This window comes from Suricata suricatta, chromosome 8 (genome assembly GCF_006229205.1).
Source record: "Suricata suricatta isolate VVHF042 chromosome 8, meerkat_22Aug2017_6uvM2_HiC, whole genome shotgun sequence".
Lineage (NCBI taxonomy): Eukaryota > Metazoa > Chordata > Mammalia > Carnivora > Herpestidae > Suricata > Suricata suricatta.
In genome coordinates, this window is record NC_043707.1 from 48,416,925 (window position 1) to 48,429,573 (window position 12,649).

Below are 12,649 nucleotides of genomic sequence, written 5' to 3' on the forward strand. Positions count from 1 at the left end.
AAGCTACAAAGACTGTATTCAACAAATTTTCCCTCCTCATTCTTAACCAACTTTTTATAAAAATGAGCATTTCTTTATCTGCTTTATATCACAGAGGATGCAAAATATGGAAAACAACTTTCTTTTTTGTTAAAATATATTTTCATTGTCAAATTTTTGTTTTCTCATAGATTTTGGCTAAACTACAGCATTAGGTTTCACCAAAAGGCTAACAGCTTTTAGCTCCATATTAAGTAAAAAATAACATTAGAAAGTAAATTTAATGATTAAATTTAATATCTATAATGATCTGTGGCCACAACACTTTGTACCTCCTCCCATCTAGGGATGGGGCAGCCTACTGCTTCATCTCTGAAATCTAGGCTGGGTTTGTAGTTTGCTTTGAATAACTGAAGGTGGAGGATGTGATTTTGTCCAATTTTAGGAGTCGAGGCTTCCTTCTTTGCCTTGTTGGAACTGTTCTGCCACCAAATATGGAAGTGAAGCCTAGACTATGCTGAGAGCCCCAGCCAACAATCGGCACCAGGGTTGTGCGAGTGAGGCCGTCTTAGCCCCCACAACCCGAGTGGAGGCGCCAATGACTGTGGCCACCAGAGTGGGCCCAGCTGGGCTCATCTGACTCATGGAATCATGAGAAATAATGTATGATGGTTATTTCAAGACATTAAGTGCTGGGGGGGTTTGTTACGTGGGAAAGGCTAATAGAAATATTATCTAAATAAATTCTACTATAACATATAATGATTATATAAAAGCCGACTTAAGAGAAAACCGTATTACAGATAACACTATACAAAGAGCACTGATCCAAGGGACAGGAGCTACTCTGTGTTTTAGTCTAGAATTGTTATTAATGGTTCAATTTTGAAGGAGCCCTTAATCCTTCTGGGCCTCCTTCTCTTTCTGCAAAGTGGTGTTGAGCAAGATGTTGTTCACGATTCTTTCCATTAGTAGATATGAAATGTTAGGTGTGACATATATACGTTTCCTTAAAAAAAAGTAGCTTTAATGTTAATTCTCTTAACAAATATAAAAAGCAACATTTATTCACAAATGTTTGTGAAATGTACAAATTTTCACATCCTATCCCTAAAAATGTATAATCCCCCACACAGAAAAAGTTCTCTCCCTTCCATTACCCTACCTCAAATGTCTTCAGTATTCCAGAAAATTTATCTTTACATTCTCTTGATACTCTAAATGTAAAACTTTCTGTATTGCCTCCAGTCACCACTATAATACTCCTTTTTATGTAAAAATTTCTCCGAGTCCTACTGACGCCCAGTCTCCAACTCCTCTCCTGTGTCTTGAGCCCACTCCAATCAGACCTCTGCCCCACACACTCCGCGGAGACAGTGTGCTGTGTCCGTCAGGAGTCTCCACTTTGCTTTACCCAATGCTCGAGTCTGTCCTCGTATTACCTGACCTGTACCAACATTTGACCAAATGGATCAGCCCCCTCTTTTGTTTGATTTTAAACCTATAGAAAGGTTCATAACACATATATGTAAAGTTTGACAAGTAGTAATACATCAAACTCATCCAAGTGAAGAAAGAGATCACCAGGACACCAAAAGCCCCCTTGTACGCCTCCAACCATAAATCTCTCCTTCCCCTCACCCCCAAAGGTACTCACCATCTTGATATTTGTGATGATGATTTCCTTTCTTCTTTAAAATGTTTACCAACTAAGTAATGCATTTCTAAGCAACACAGCTTAATTTGGCCTGTTATGTAACTTCACATTAATGGAATCAAGACATATGCATCCTTTTATGTCCACATTAACACTTACCAGGTTTTGTTTTTTTGTTTTTTTTTCAGACATGCAAAAGCAAAGGGCTTTATTGCGGGTTTAGGCTCACCAGACCTAAACTCGGGCTCACAGACTTCACCTGCGCAGTGGATCCATGCTGAGAGCCCCCGAACAAAGGGGGAGTTACAGGAAATTGTCACACCTACCAGGTTTTTAAACATCTGCCGACATGTAAAGGCATCTCACTATGCATTTAATGTACACTTGGTTTATGACATTACACGTTCTTTTCCAAATATTTACTAGCCACAGAGATTTCTTCGGTTGTGAAGTGACTGTTCAAGGCTTTTGCCACCTCTCTTGCCTTGCCTGTCTTCTAAAAGTTGATTTGTATTTCTTTACGTTCTAGATATGATAGTGCTTCCTCAAATCTAAGTAGTCAATGGCTTCTAAAATGCACCACTATTTTATCACTAAAGAAGAAAACCAAATAGCAATTGAAATGGAAAGACTCCACCTACTGAAAGCTACAGTCCACTTGGATAGAAGGTAAAATGTGAAATAGCTGTGTCTTAGCGCTGATGAACCACTGTGGTCCTCTGTCACATATGGCATTGCAAAGGGGGAGTTTCTGCAAATACGTGAGACACGCTTCCTAGAAACAGTGCTTTGTGCAAAACTGTGTTCCCCAAATAGAAGAGGTTATGGAGAAAACAGGGTCAGAGTTGACTTCTCAAAACCTATCGCAACTGTGTAACCAGAGCACTAGCAAAATCAGTAACCATGCTAATTAAAAACATTAATACAATTTAAAAGACATTTTAAATTCCTAAGGAAAGTACCAGACTAAGTAAAATATTCTGTCTTCAAAAAACAAAAAACAAAAAAAAATGAATAGATAGCTTGACAGGAAGGGATACAAGGAGGGTTGAGGCTACTGAATAATGAAGATGAGATCAGGCAAAATGTGCAATAAATGATTTTAAGATAAAGCCTATGTTCAAATTGGGAAGAGGCCAAATCAAGGTGAATGGGCGTCATGTATGGTGCATACAACATTCAACTATGTTTGTATATTCTCGACAACACAAAACTTTAGCTTGCTGGGGGAAATGGAAGAGGAACCAATATTACCGCCATTAAACTGACATCATTATCCCACCTACTCACCGATCATATATGAACTTAGTTATATTATAGAAACAAATATTGTAGCAGAACAGACAGTACCTTCTCCTGCCCTGTGGTTTTTTTCATCTTTTTAAGGGACTTTTAATGATAATAGTTTTTCATTTTATTATAGTCAAATTTATCAATCCTCTCCTTTATAGCTAATGCCTCTGTGCCTTGTTGAAGAAATCCTTCCTAAGGCCATGGAGATATTCTATATTCTTTGTTACAGGCACCACAATGCTGTCTTTCACATCTAGTAGTTCAATGCACTAAAAGAAACCTTTTTTGGCTTGATGGGAGGTAGGAGTCCAGTCCAACTTGTGTTTTTATCCAGGTGGCTATTCAACACAATTTGTTGAAAAGTCAATTATTTTCCCCTTGATCAGGCATGTCACTTCTGTCATAGAAACCAAACAGAAACCTCTAAATACAACTAGGTGTGTTATTGGGTTTTCTATTATATTCCTGCACCATTATCACAGTGCTGTAATTATTATAGTTTCATAATAAATTTTGATATATAGTAAAGCAAGTCCACCTATTTTGTTTTTCCCATTTACAGCCCTTCCATATAAAATCTGGAATCAGAGAAAGAGGCTAAAAATGCTGGGATTTTTATGGGATTAGAAGGACTCTATTAATCAATTGGAGAACTGGGTTTATCTTCACCATAGTGAATCTTTAATCCAGGAACAAGAAATCTGTTAGTATATTTACATCTTCATGGTCCCTTAGTTTTACTTATAGAAGTCTTCACACTTCTTTAGAGATTAATTTCTAGGTAGTTCAGATACCTATATGCTATTATAAATATTTTTGTAATCCTTCATTTTCTAATTATTGATAATACAGAAAGAATACAATTGTGGGAATCTACTTGGGTCCCTTTATTTGGATATAATTGACCTACAATCAAAATTCACTAATGATAACAGTACAATTCTGTCAATTTGGGTATCCATCACCCCTAAAAGTTTTCTTGTGCCCCTCTGCGGTCCCCACCCTGTGGCAGCCACTGATCTGCTTTCACTGTAGTTTTGTCTTTAACAGAATCTCATAAATAGAATCATACATTATTTGATTTCAGTAGTGATTTGTATCTGGCTTCTTTCACTTTAGCATGAGGCTTTTGAGATCTAGCCTTGTTGTGATTCAATATACTTTTATTGCCTAAGTGGTATTCTATTGGATATACCAAAACTTGATTATGCATTCACCATCGATGTGTATTTGGCTTGGTCCCAGACTTTGGACATTATAAACACAATAGCTATAAAGTTACAAGTCTCTGGGCAGACATATAAATTTATGTTGGGTTAATATCTGGGAAATGCTGACTCATTTGGTAAGTGTACGGTTAACTTTAAAAGAAAATGCCCTGGAGTTAGTGTACGTTGCATTTTCACCAATTCATATAGGAGAGCTGCAGTTGCTTTACATTAGGGTTTCCAATTAAGAATTCCTTCTTGAAGTTTCTTCACAAATTTACTTTTTTGAAATCTCAGGAAAACTCAGTTGGTAGGGAAAATGAGAAAACAAAGTATTGTAATTCTCCTGTGAGAATTAAAGCTTAATCATTTGACACAGAGACGTTACTGATTTGAAGGAATCTAAGGATATCAACTGAAAGCAAGAGCAAAAGATACTGAAAAGTGAAACCAAATGGGAAAGCTGGCATTCCCACAGCTGCACGTGGGGGAGCTGCAGTTGCAACGCACTCAGTAGTCTTATCCGCAGCTGTTCCCCGGGCTCCAAGTGCGAGGTCATGGTCCTGCCTCTAACAGTGGGTCTTTCTTGCAAATACAGTATTAGTAAGATTAGCTGTGTCTATACTTTATAAAAATCCTTAACTGGTATTCCCCCAAAATCACAGGTTTTGAAGGCAAAACAAGTCCTTAAGTTGGCAGTTCTGACATCGGATTCTATGTAAAGATTTAATCTTGAAGGGAGATCTGAATGTTATTTGAATACTATTCAACAATGTCCTTTGGCCTTTTCCATTGCCTGGTCTGTGCTTTGTAAATGATAGAAGAAAGGCACAAAGAAGGGAACATCGTTGTGGAAGACTCCAAACCTGAAATGAGAAATCGGTCTAAGATTTGAAGTAAAAGCAATATAGATTTCAATGGCAAAACCAACATCAGGGCAAGGAGACAAGGTATTTTCATCATTAAAAAAGAAAATAAGCTTATTCAAATGACCAGTGACTAGTAGCCAATCTGAAGATGCCTTGGACACACACTTAACAATCTGAAGAGTACCAATGCAATATGAAAAATTTTTTATACTGGAATATTTGCAACTGAGCAAGGTCAGAACTATTGGCTAATACAACTGATACTTTGTGTGCTTTACAATTTCATTTTAGGAGTGAAAACGTCAACCTCCCAAAGTACTTAGTTCAGCTACCTCTTCATCACAATGAACCACAGTTATACTGTGATCAAACTGTGCTGCCACTTCTTGTCATGAATGTGAGCACCCTGCTTTCCACCGGAATGAAATCCTTTCTTGGAAGGTCTGTCTCCTGGAACCACTACCAGCACCGATTCTGTATCAGCCAGGATCCAAATAGGAGAGGAACATGGTACCTTGAACAAGGACAGCTTCATATAACCAATTATTAACTATTTACAAGGAATTAACTCAGAGGAAATTAAAGAGTGCTCTAAAGAATACCACCCTACAGCTGAGGGAGAATACTCCAATGGGGAACAAACCTGGAAGGGAAGAACACTCCCAAACTCTGGGATTCAGACCTGTCTGGAAAGGTGGTAGTCGCATGGGGCTGGACCTGGTTCACAGTTGGTGGGTCGAGGCTAATGGACAGGGAGCAATCTGCTGGAGCACTGATGAAATTATTCGGCAAGCTGCCTCTGGTAGGGGGTGTTTTGAACTTACTAGAAAACCAGCTGGGACCCTGGCTGGACTTGTCAGAAACCCAGCAGAAAACCACTTACAGGGGATACAGTTGAAATATGGGGCGCCACCGGGGTGCCCATCAAACTCATCCGGAAACTGCAAGGAAATCAGCATGTGCACTGATGGAACTCATGAAGCACCACGAATGGGAGTTGAATTTTGTCATGTGTTTTATCTGCATCTACTTGAGAAGATCATCTGTTTTTTGTTTTGCTTCTTTTCCAGTCTGTTACTATAGTAGTTTCATATGTTATCCCAACCTTGCATTCCTGAGACAAATACCACTTGGTTGTAATGTATTATCCTTTTTACACGTTGGTATATTGACTTGCTAAAATATTTTAAGTCTATGTTCACAAAAAGACTGTCTAATAGTATTTTAATGTCCTTGCCTGGTTTTAGAATTGAATGAGTTGGGAAATTCCCTCCTCCTGTGCTTTCTAAAAGGGTCTGTATAGAATTGGTATTATTTCTTCTTTAAGTATTTGGAACAATTCACCTGTACCATCTGGACCTGATGCTTTCTTGATAGGAAACTTACAAACCACAAATTCAATCCTTTAACAAATTTAGAACTGTTATTCAGTTCATCCCTTCCTTCCTGAGTGAGCACTGGTAGTTTTTGGCTTCCAAGGAATTTTTCCATTTCATCTGAGTTGTTGAGTTTACTGTCACAAAGTTTAGACTAGATCTGTAGGACTTTGAATGATGCCGTCTCTCTCATCCCTGATGCCATTCAATAGTGTGTTCTCTCTACTCACCTGAACAGTATGGCTAGACGTTTACCAGTTTTAATGATCAGAAGGAACCAGCTTTATGTTTCAATGATTTTTCTCTATTCTCTGTTTTTTGGTTTATCAATTTCTGCTTTTATCTTTATTATTTCCTTCCTTTGACTTAATTTAGGTTTACTTTGCTCTTCTTTTGCTAGATTCTTAAAGTTGAAGTTTAGATCACTGATTATTATTTCCTAAGTATTTAACTCCATAAATTTCCCTCTAAACACTGTTGTATCAACAGTATTGAGTTTTGAGATGGTGATGTAATATTTTGTAATTTTCCTTGTGGCTTTACCTCACAGGTTATTTATGAGTATGCTATTTAGTTCCCAAATATTCAGAGATTTTTCCAGATAATTTTCTGTTAAGTGATTTCTTACAATTCCGATATGATCACAGAATATATTTTGTATGATTTAAATCCTTTTAAATTTAATGAATCTTGTTTTATGGCCTAGAATATGGTCTTTATTTGTAAATGCTCTATGTGCACTAGAAAAGAATGTATAATCTTCTGTTGTTGTGAAGCACGTTCTACTAAATAACAATTAGGTCAAGTTGGTTCAAAGTGTTATCCATGTTATAACCTTACTGATTTTTTGCTTACTTTCCCTAAAGAGGGTGTTGAAATCTTGAACTCTAATAATGAAGTAATCTATTTCCTTCTGGTTCTATCACTCTGGTATCATTTCCATTCCACCTGCAGAATTTCCTTTAGTGTTTCTTATAGTGCAAGTCTGCTGGTGAAAAATTCCCTCGCCATTTACCCTCTTTTTTTTTTTTTTTTTGGTCTGAAAGATTCTTAACTTCCATTAAGGATGTAGAAACATTCTGTTGTATGTAGAAATCTAGGTTGGCAAGTTTTCCTTTCAGCATGTTGAAAATGACATTTGATTGACTTCTGGCTTGTATTGGTTTTTGTTGACAAGTCTACAATCATTCTTTATTCCCTTGTATTTAATGTATCTTTTTTCTGTCTGCCTTTCACATATTCTCTATCACTGGTTTTCAGCAATTTGATGATGATATAATTAGATGTGTTTTTGTATGTTTCTTCTGCTTAGGGTTTGTTGAGATCCATAACTCTGTGGATTTATAGTTTTCATCAAATTTAAAATTTTTTTCGGCCTATTTCATGTTTTTTTTTTCTGTTTCCTCCACCTCTTTGCTTCGACAGTATGCACTGCTCAATATGAACAGATTACAGTTTTGTTTTGCCTATAACCCAATTTCTGAAAATAGCTGTTACATATTGCTTGACCAATTTCTAGTTGTTTACAGTTAGAAGGTAAACCCAGTACCAGTTAGTCATCATGGCAGAAGTAAAAATGTCTCTCTCTGGTTACTTAAAAAAGGAGTTTATGTCTTTAGTCTTTTTCCTTTCTGTTTCAGTTTGATTCATTTATGTTGCCATGTCTTCAAGTTCACTGAACTTTTCTTCTGTAGTTTCTAACCTGCTGGTAAGTCTATCTAGTGAATTTCTGAAGTGCCATTTAGTTCTTTAAAAAAATATTCCATTTCCTGGGGCGCCTGGGTGGCTCAGTCGGTTAAGCATCTGACTTCGGCTCAGGTCATGAGCTCACTGCTCAAGGGTTTGCGCTCTACATCAGACTCTGTGCCGACAGCTCAGAGCCTGGAGCCTGCTTTGGATCCTGTGTCTTCCTTTCTCTCTGCCCCTCCCCTGCTTGCACTCTGTCTCTTTCACTCTGAAAAATGAATAAACATTTTTAAAAATTCCATTTTCTCTTAATTTTATTCATTTTTTAAAAAATCTTTGATCATATTTTTAACTCTAAATGTGTAGTATGATGATACCTGTTTATATTTCTGTTTTGTTTTTTCTATCAGCTGACTTCTCTTTTGATTATGGGCTACATTTTCTTCTTTTTATATATCTAATAATTAAAAAAAATTTGTTTACATTCATTTATTTATGGGAAATAGAGCATGAACAGGGGAGGAGCAGAGAGAGAAAGAGACACAGAATCTGAAGCAGGCTCCAGGCTCTGAGCTAGCAGTCAGCACAGGAGCCTGACACAGGGCTCGAACCCACGAACTGTGAGATCATGACCTAAGCTGGAGTTGGCTGCTTAACCAACTGAGCCACCCAGGCGCTCCTATATCTAATAATTTTTATGAGACACTGGGCATTTAAATATTATGTTATTCAGTGTCAAGATTCTGTTTTCTTCCTTAAAGAGTGTTGATATCCCCCCTTCCTCCCTCCCTTTCTTTTTGGTAACAGTTAAGTCATATGCATATCTGCTTGATCCTTTCAGGGCTTGCTTAAGCAAACTTTGTTCAAGTGGGCTCCAAGGAGCTCACATCTATTTTAGGCCTACTAGTAAGCCATGACCCTTATGAGGTCTCTTCATTCAGGTGGGCTAGAACTCAGATTCGCCCAGTCCTGAGAGCTCTGGAAACTGCTAGCCTTACGATTCCCAGAGAGTCTTTGCCTGGCCCCGTGGAGTCTCATCCGATACATTCTGAGCTTAGTACTCAGCAACAGACTTAAGGGGCACCTGTGCTGATTATTTGAGCTCTGTTTCTTCACAGCTCTCTCCTCCATGGCACATCCTGCAAATCTCAGGCACTTCAGATTTCGTGAGCTCAGATTCCTGTCCCTTCAACTCAGAATCCTCTATACCCTACCTGGGCTCTCCCTCCCTGTGCGGTGGCCTGGAAAGCACCTCTAGGCAGAAGGTTAAAGAAACCACAGGACTCCTTTGTGCGCAGTTTCCTTTCTTTTAGGGAATCACAGTCTTGTCCTTTCTACATGCAGTGCCTGCCAACGGGAGAAGTCTTTCTTTCTCCTATTAATTTTGTTGCTCAAACTGTTTCAGAGTTTGTTAGTGGACACCTCTTCTAGATCACTTTTTTTTTTTTTTTTTTTTTTTTTTTTACTGTGCTTCTGATATGTCCCCATAGATTGTTAAGCATTTACCTACTTTCTGGTTCAATTAGATGTTCCAAGCTCATCTTGGACTTTCCTTGCCCTAGACCTGGAATCAGAATTTTCCCTATGAAGATTTAGTATCTTTTAGTAAAGAATGGTAGTCATAGACCTTCTGGCGTGTTAACTTTACTGATATATCACTGCCTCCTTGGAGGAGTTCTGGACATTTCAGTCTGCAGATTAATAGATCCTGTGAGGATCTGAAAAGGCTGCAGCTCTTTGGATCCAGTGAATTAAAACTAAATAAACGATAGCTCCTTTCTAGGACAAAACCTCACAATGAGGGAGAGCTGCAAAACTAGGACAGTACAAGCACATTTAAAAGACGATCCAAGTAAAAGTGCCGAGTACAGCAGAAAGTACAAGTCCGTATTTTTATTAACTCGGTTTAACAAGGGAAGAGAGAGCTCTAGAGCTATGAAACTAAAAATGCTAGCCCGAGACACCCCATGCAGGCAAAATACCAAGCTACTTAGAAGGGAATAAAAATCAGGTTGTTTTCAGACTTTTAAAGAGCAATGCTTTATGCCATAAGACAATTAAATAATTCACTAATCCAGTTAAGACAGTCAAGGAAAGAAAATATGAGCCAAAGATTTCATATACATTCAAACAAACTTCAAAGTATAAAGACCACAGACCAACTACAATGATCCTCTGACTCCTTCCTGGGGAATCTAGTGGAGAAGAAGCTTTAGAAAACCATAGTTACTGAAGAAACAACAACATAAGGATTGCAGTTAGAGTCAGTATGTTTTTGCCCATAGGATAAAGAACAAATGATGACTGTAAAGTTGAGAGGACAGTATGTAATGGCTGTTTGCTTTGTTAATACAGACACAGATCGAGCATCAGAAAATGGTGAAAATGAGGAAAGCATATGAGAAGCTTGCTGAATGTATTTGCTTGGAGTAAAAAGATATTATTTCAAGTCAGATGATAGGAGAGAGGAAGAAGCAATAACTAGATCATTTACTATTATTCACAGTTGGGACAAAGCAGAAAAGGAAGGGAGGAGGAATAGAGTATTACATCAAGAAAGGGTACAACCCTTTCTAAAAAGAGAGATATCAAATAAAATAAATGACATGGTGAAAGGTCTTATATAAAAGCTGTGTGTATGCGTAAAACAGAAAATCATGACAAAACAGACCAAAGACATCAATCACATCAATAAATATAAAGGAAATTTCACACTGGCTACAGAGTCTCCAACACTATTTGCACAATGAAGAGCTTCAGGAAGATGGATGAATAAAAAAACAAAGATATAACTAGGCAAATGCAAAGAAAAAAAGGCAGAAGTTGCAATTCTGAAATCAGACAAGGCAGACTTATTGGAGGAAATCGTAGATAAGGAGTTGGATTTAAAAACAAAAACCAGAACAGTTTATGCCACGTTAGAGAGTCTGGATTTGTACTCAGTGAGAGACTTTGAAGGATAAATCGTAGATGGACAGGAGTCAGACATGCACTTTAAAGACAGACCAGGTGGAGGGGACATGGGTGGGAGGCAGGGCTGCGGTTAGAACGGAGCAGGGGACAAACACGAAGGGTCTACTATAGGGGCAGGTGGTTTGTATTCATGTTCTCATTTTAATTCTAGTAACTATATAAGGTTATCTCTTGTTACTCACATTTTATATATGGAGATTCTGAGGTTCAGGAAAATCAAGTAACTTGTCCAAGGATCAAGATTTTTTACCTAGCCCTTTCCCCCTACACAATGCTACTTGCTGTTTAAAAGAAAAAAAAAAGTCCAAGTGAGAAAGGGCGTGGGTCTAAGGTAGTGCAGAGGATCGATATTGAAGGAACGTGATTAGGAAGGCTTGGTGATAGACTGGGCACTGGGTAAGAGTAAATAACAAAAGAAATAATGAACTTTCAGAGCCATTAAAAGAGCTACCATCTACAAAGAGTTTCAAATGTATTGAAAAAGAAAACTAGAACATGTTTTAATGCCTTTTTATTGTTTACTGCTTTTATTCTTCCCTAACTTGCGCTAAAACCAAAGTGTAAGCATACATAATTTCTTGTTATGTGATTAAACACACACACACACACACACACACACACACACAAGCATCATTATAACAACAATGCAACAACCAGGCCCTATGAAAACTACGGCAATTGGAATAGATATACAAACATCTAGATAAAAATTCAAAATGGATTACCACAAAGATGGCAGAATGTTACTTCTTTTTTTTTCATTGAGGAAGGGGCAGATCTTAAAGTCAGTAATGTCCTAATAATTCATACAAAAATGTTTATTCTTAGCGTACAAGGCACTAAGAACAAAAAAAGTCTTCTTACTGAATAAACTGTAGGAACTGATTTATAAAAGAAAGTCTGGTTTGCAAAATGTACCTGTGTTATTCCTAAACTCTTAAAGCTTAATGACTTTTTAAAAATTTATAATATAGAATCTTCTAGCTTTCTACTCTAAAAACAAAAGCCCTGCACCTCCTCTGAAAACGTTTCTCCTTATCCAGTTTTTGTTTCAATCTAGTGTCCCAACTTAATCTTCCCAACTTCATAAGAGATACTCTACTGAATTATTTCTATATGTTTGATTAATTAAATAAGGATGTACTGGCCTCCTTTCTTTTTTATTCAGTCTCATACTTACATGGAATGGTTCTCAAGTAGAGATTATCTCTGATCACCTGCTGCAATTTGTGGTCAATTGATCCCTTCTGAAACTGAAGACTCAGGTAATGTCGCAAATCTTTGTTAATGACTTTGCCTACAAAAAAAAAAAAGACACAGAAGAAAAAACAGTTTACTGTTAGATCTCCAGATTGATGCTAGTGACTAAATACCCTTACAGCTTTTAGCTATCAACAGGAAAATGAAACCAGAATATTTTACTAAAAACAACATTGTTTCACTAAAATTATTATAGCACTATAATATATATATCTATAATATACAATGTGGAAATAGTTTTACAGTAGTAGGGGAGGGAGAGGGTATAGGTCAGAGAATATGACAAATGCCCAAGGTGAGTTCCATCTTTGGCTTTAAATACCATCTATATACTGGTAACTTCTAGGT

General features: G+C 37.4%; 1 protein-coding gene across 1 annotated transcript in view; it reads right to left on the minus strand.

Annotated features, from left to right (window-relative positions):
- Positions 1 to 12,649, minus strand: part of MAGI3 (membrane associated guanylate kinase, WW and PDZ domain containing 3) — a 234,503-nt gene that overhangs the window by 85,001 nt on the left and 136,853 nt on the right. The window contains exon 2 of the mRNA XM_029946187.1: positions 12,222 to 12,338. Coding sequence (XP_029802047.1) covers positions 12,222 to 12,338 — 117 coding nt within the window. The remainder of the gene's footprint in view (positions 1 to 12,221; positions 12,339 to 12,649) is intronic.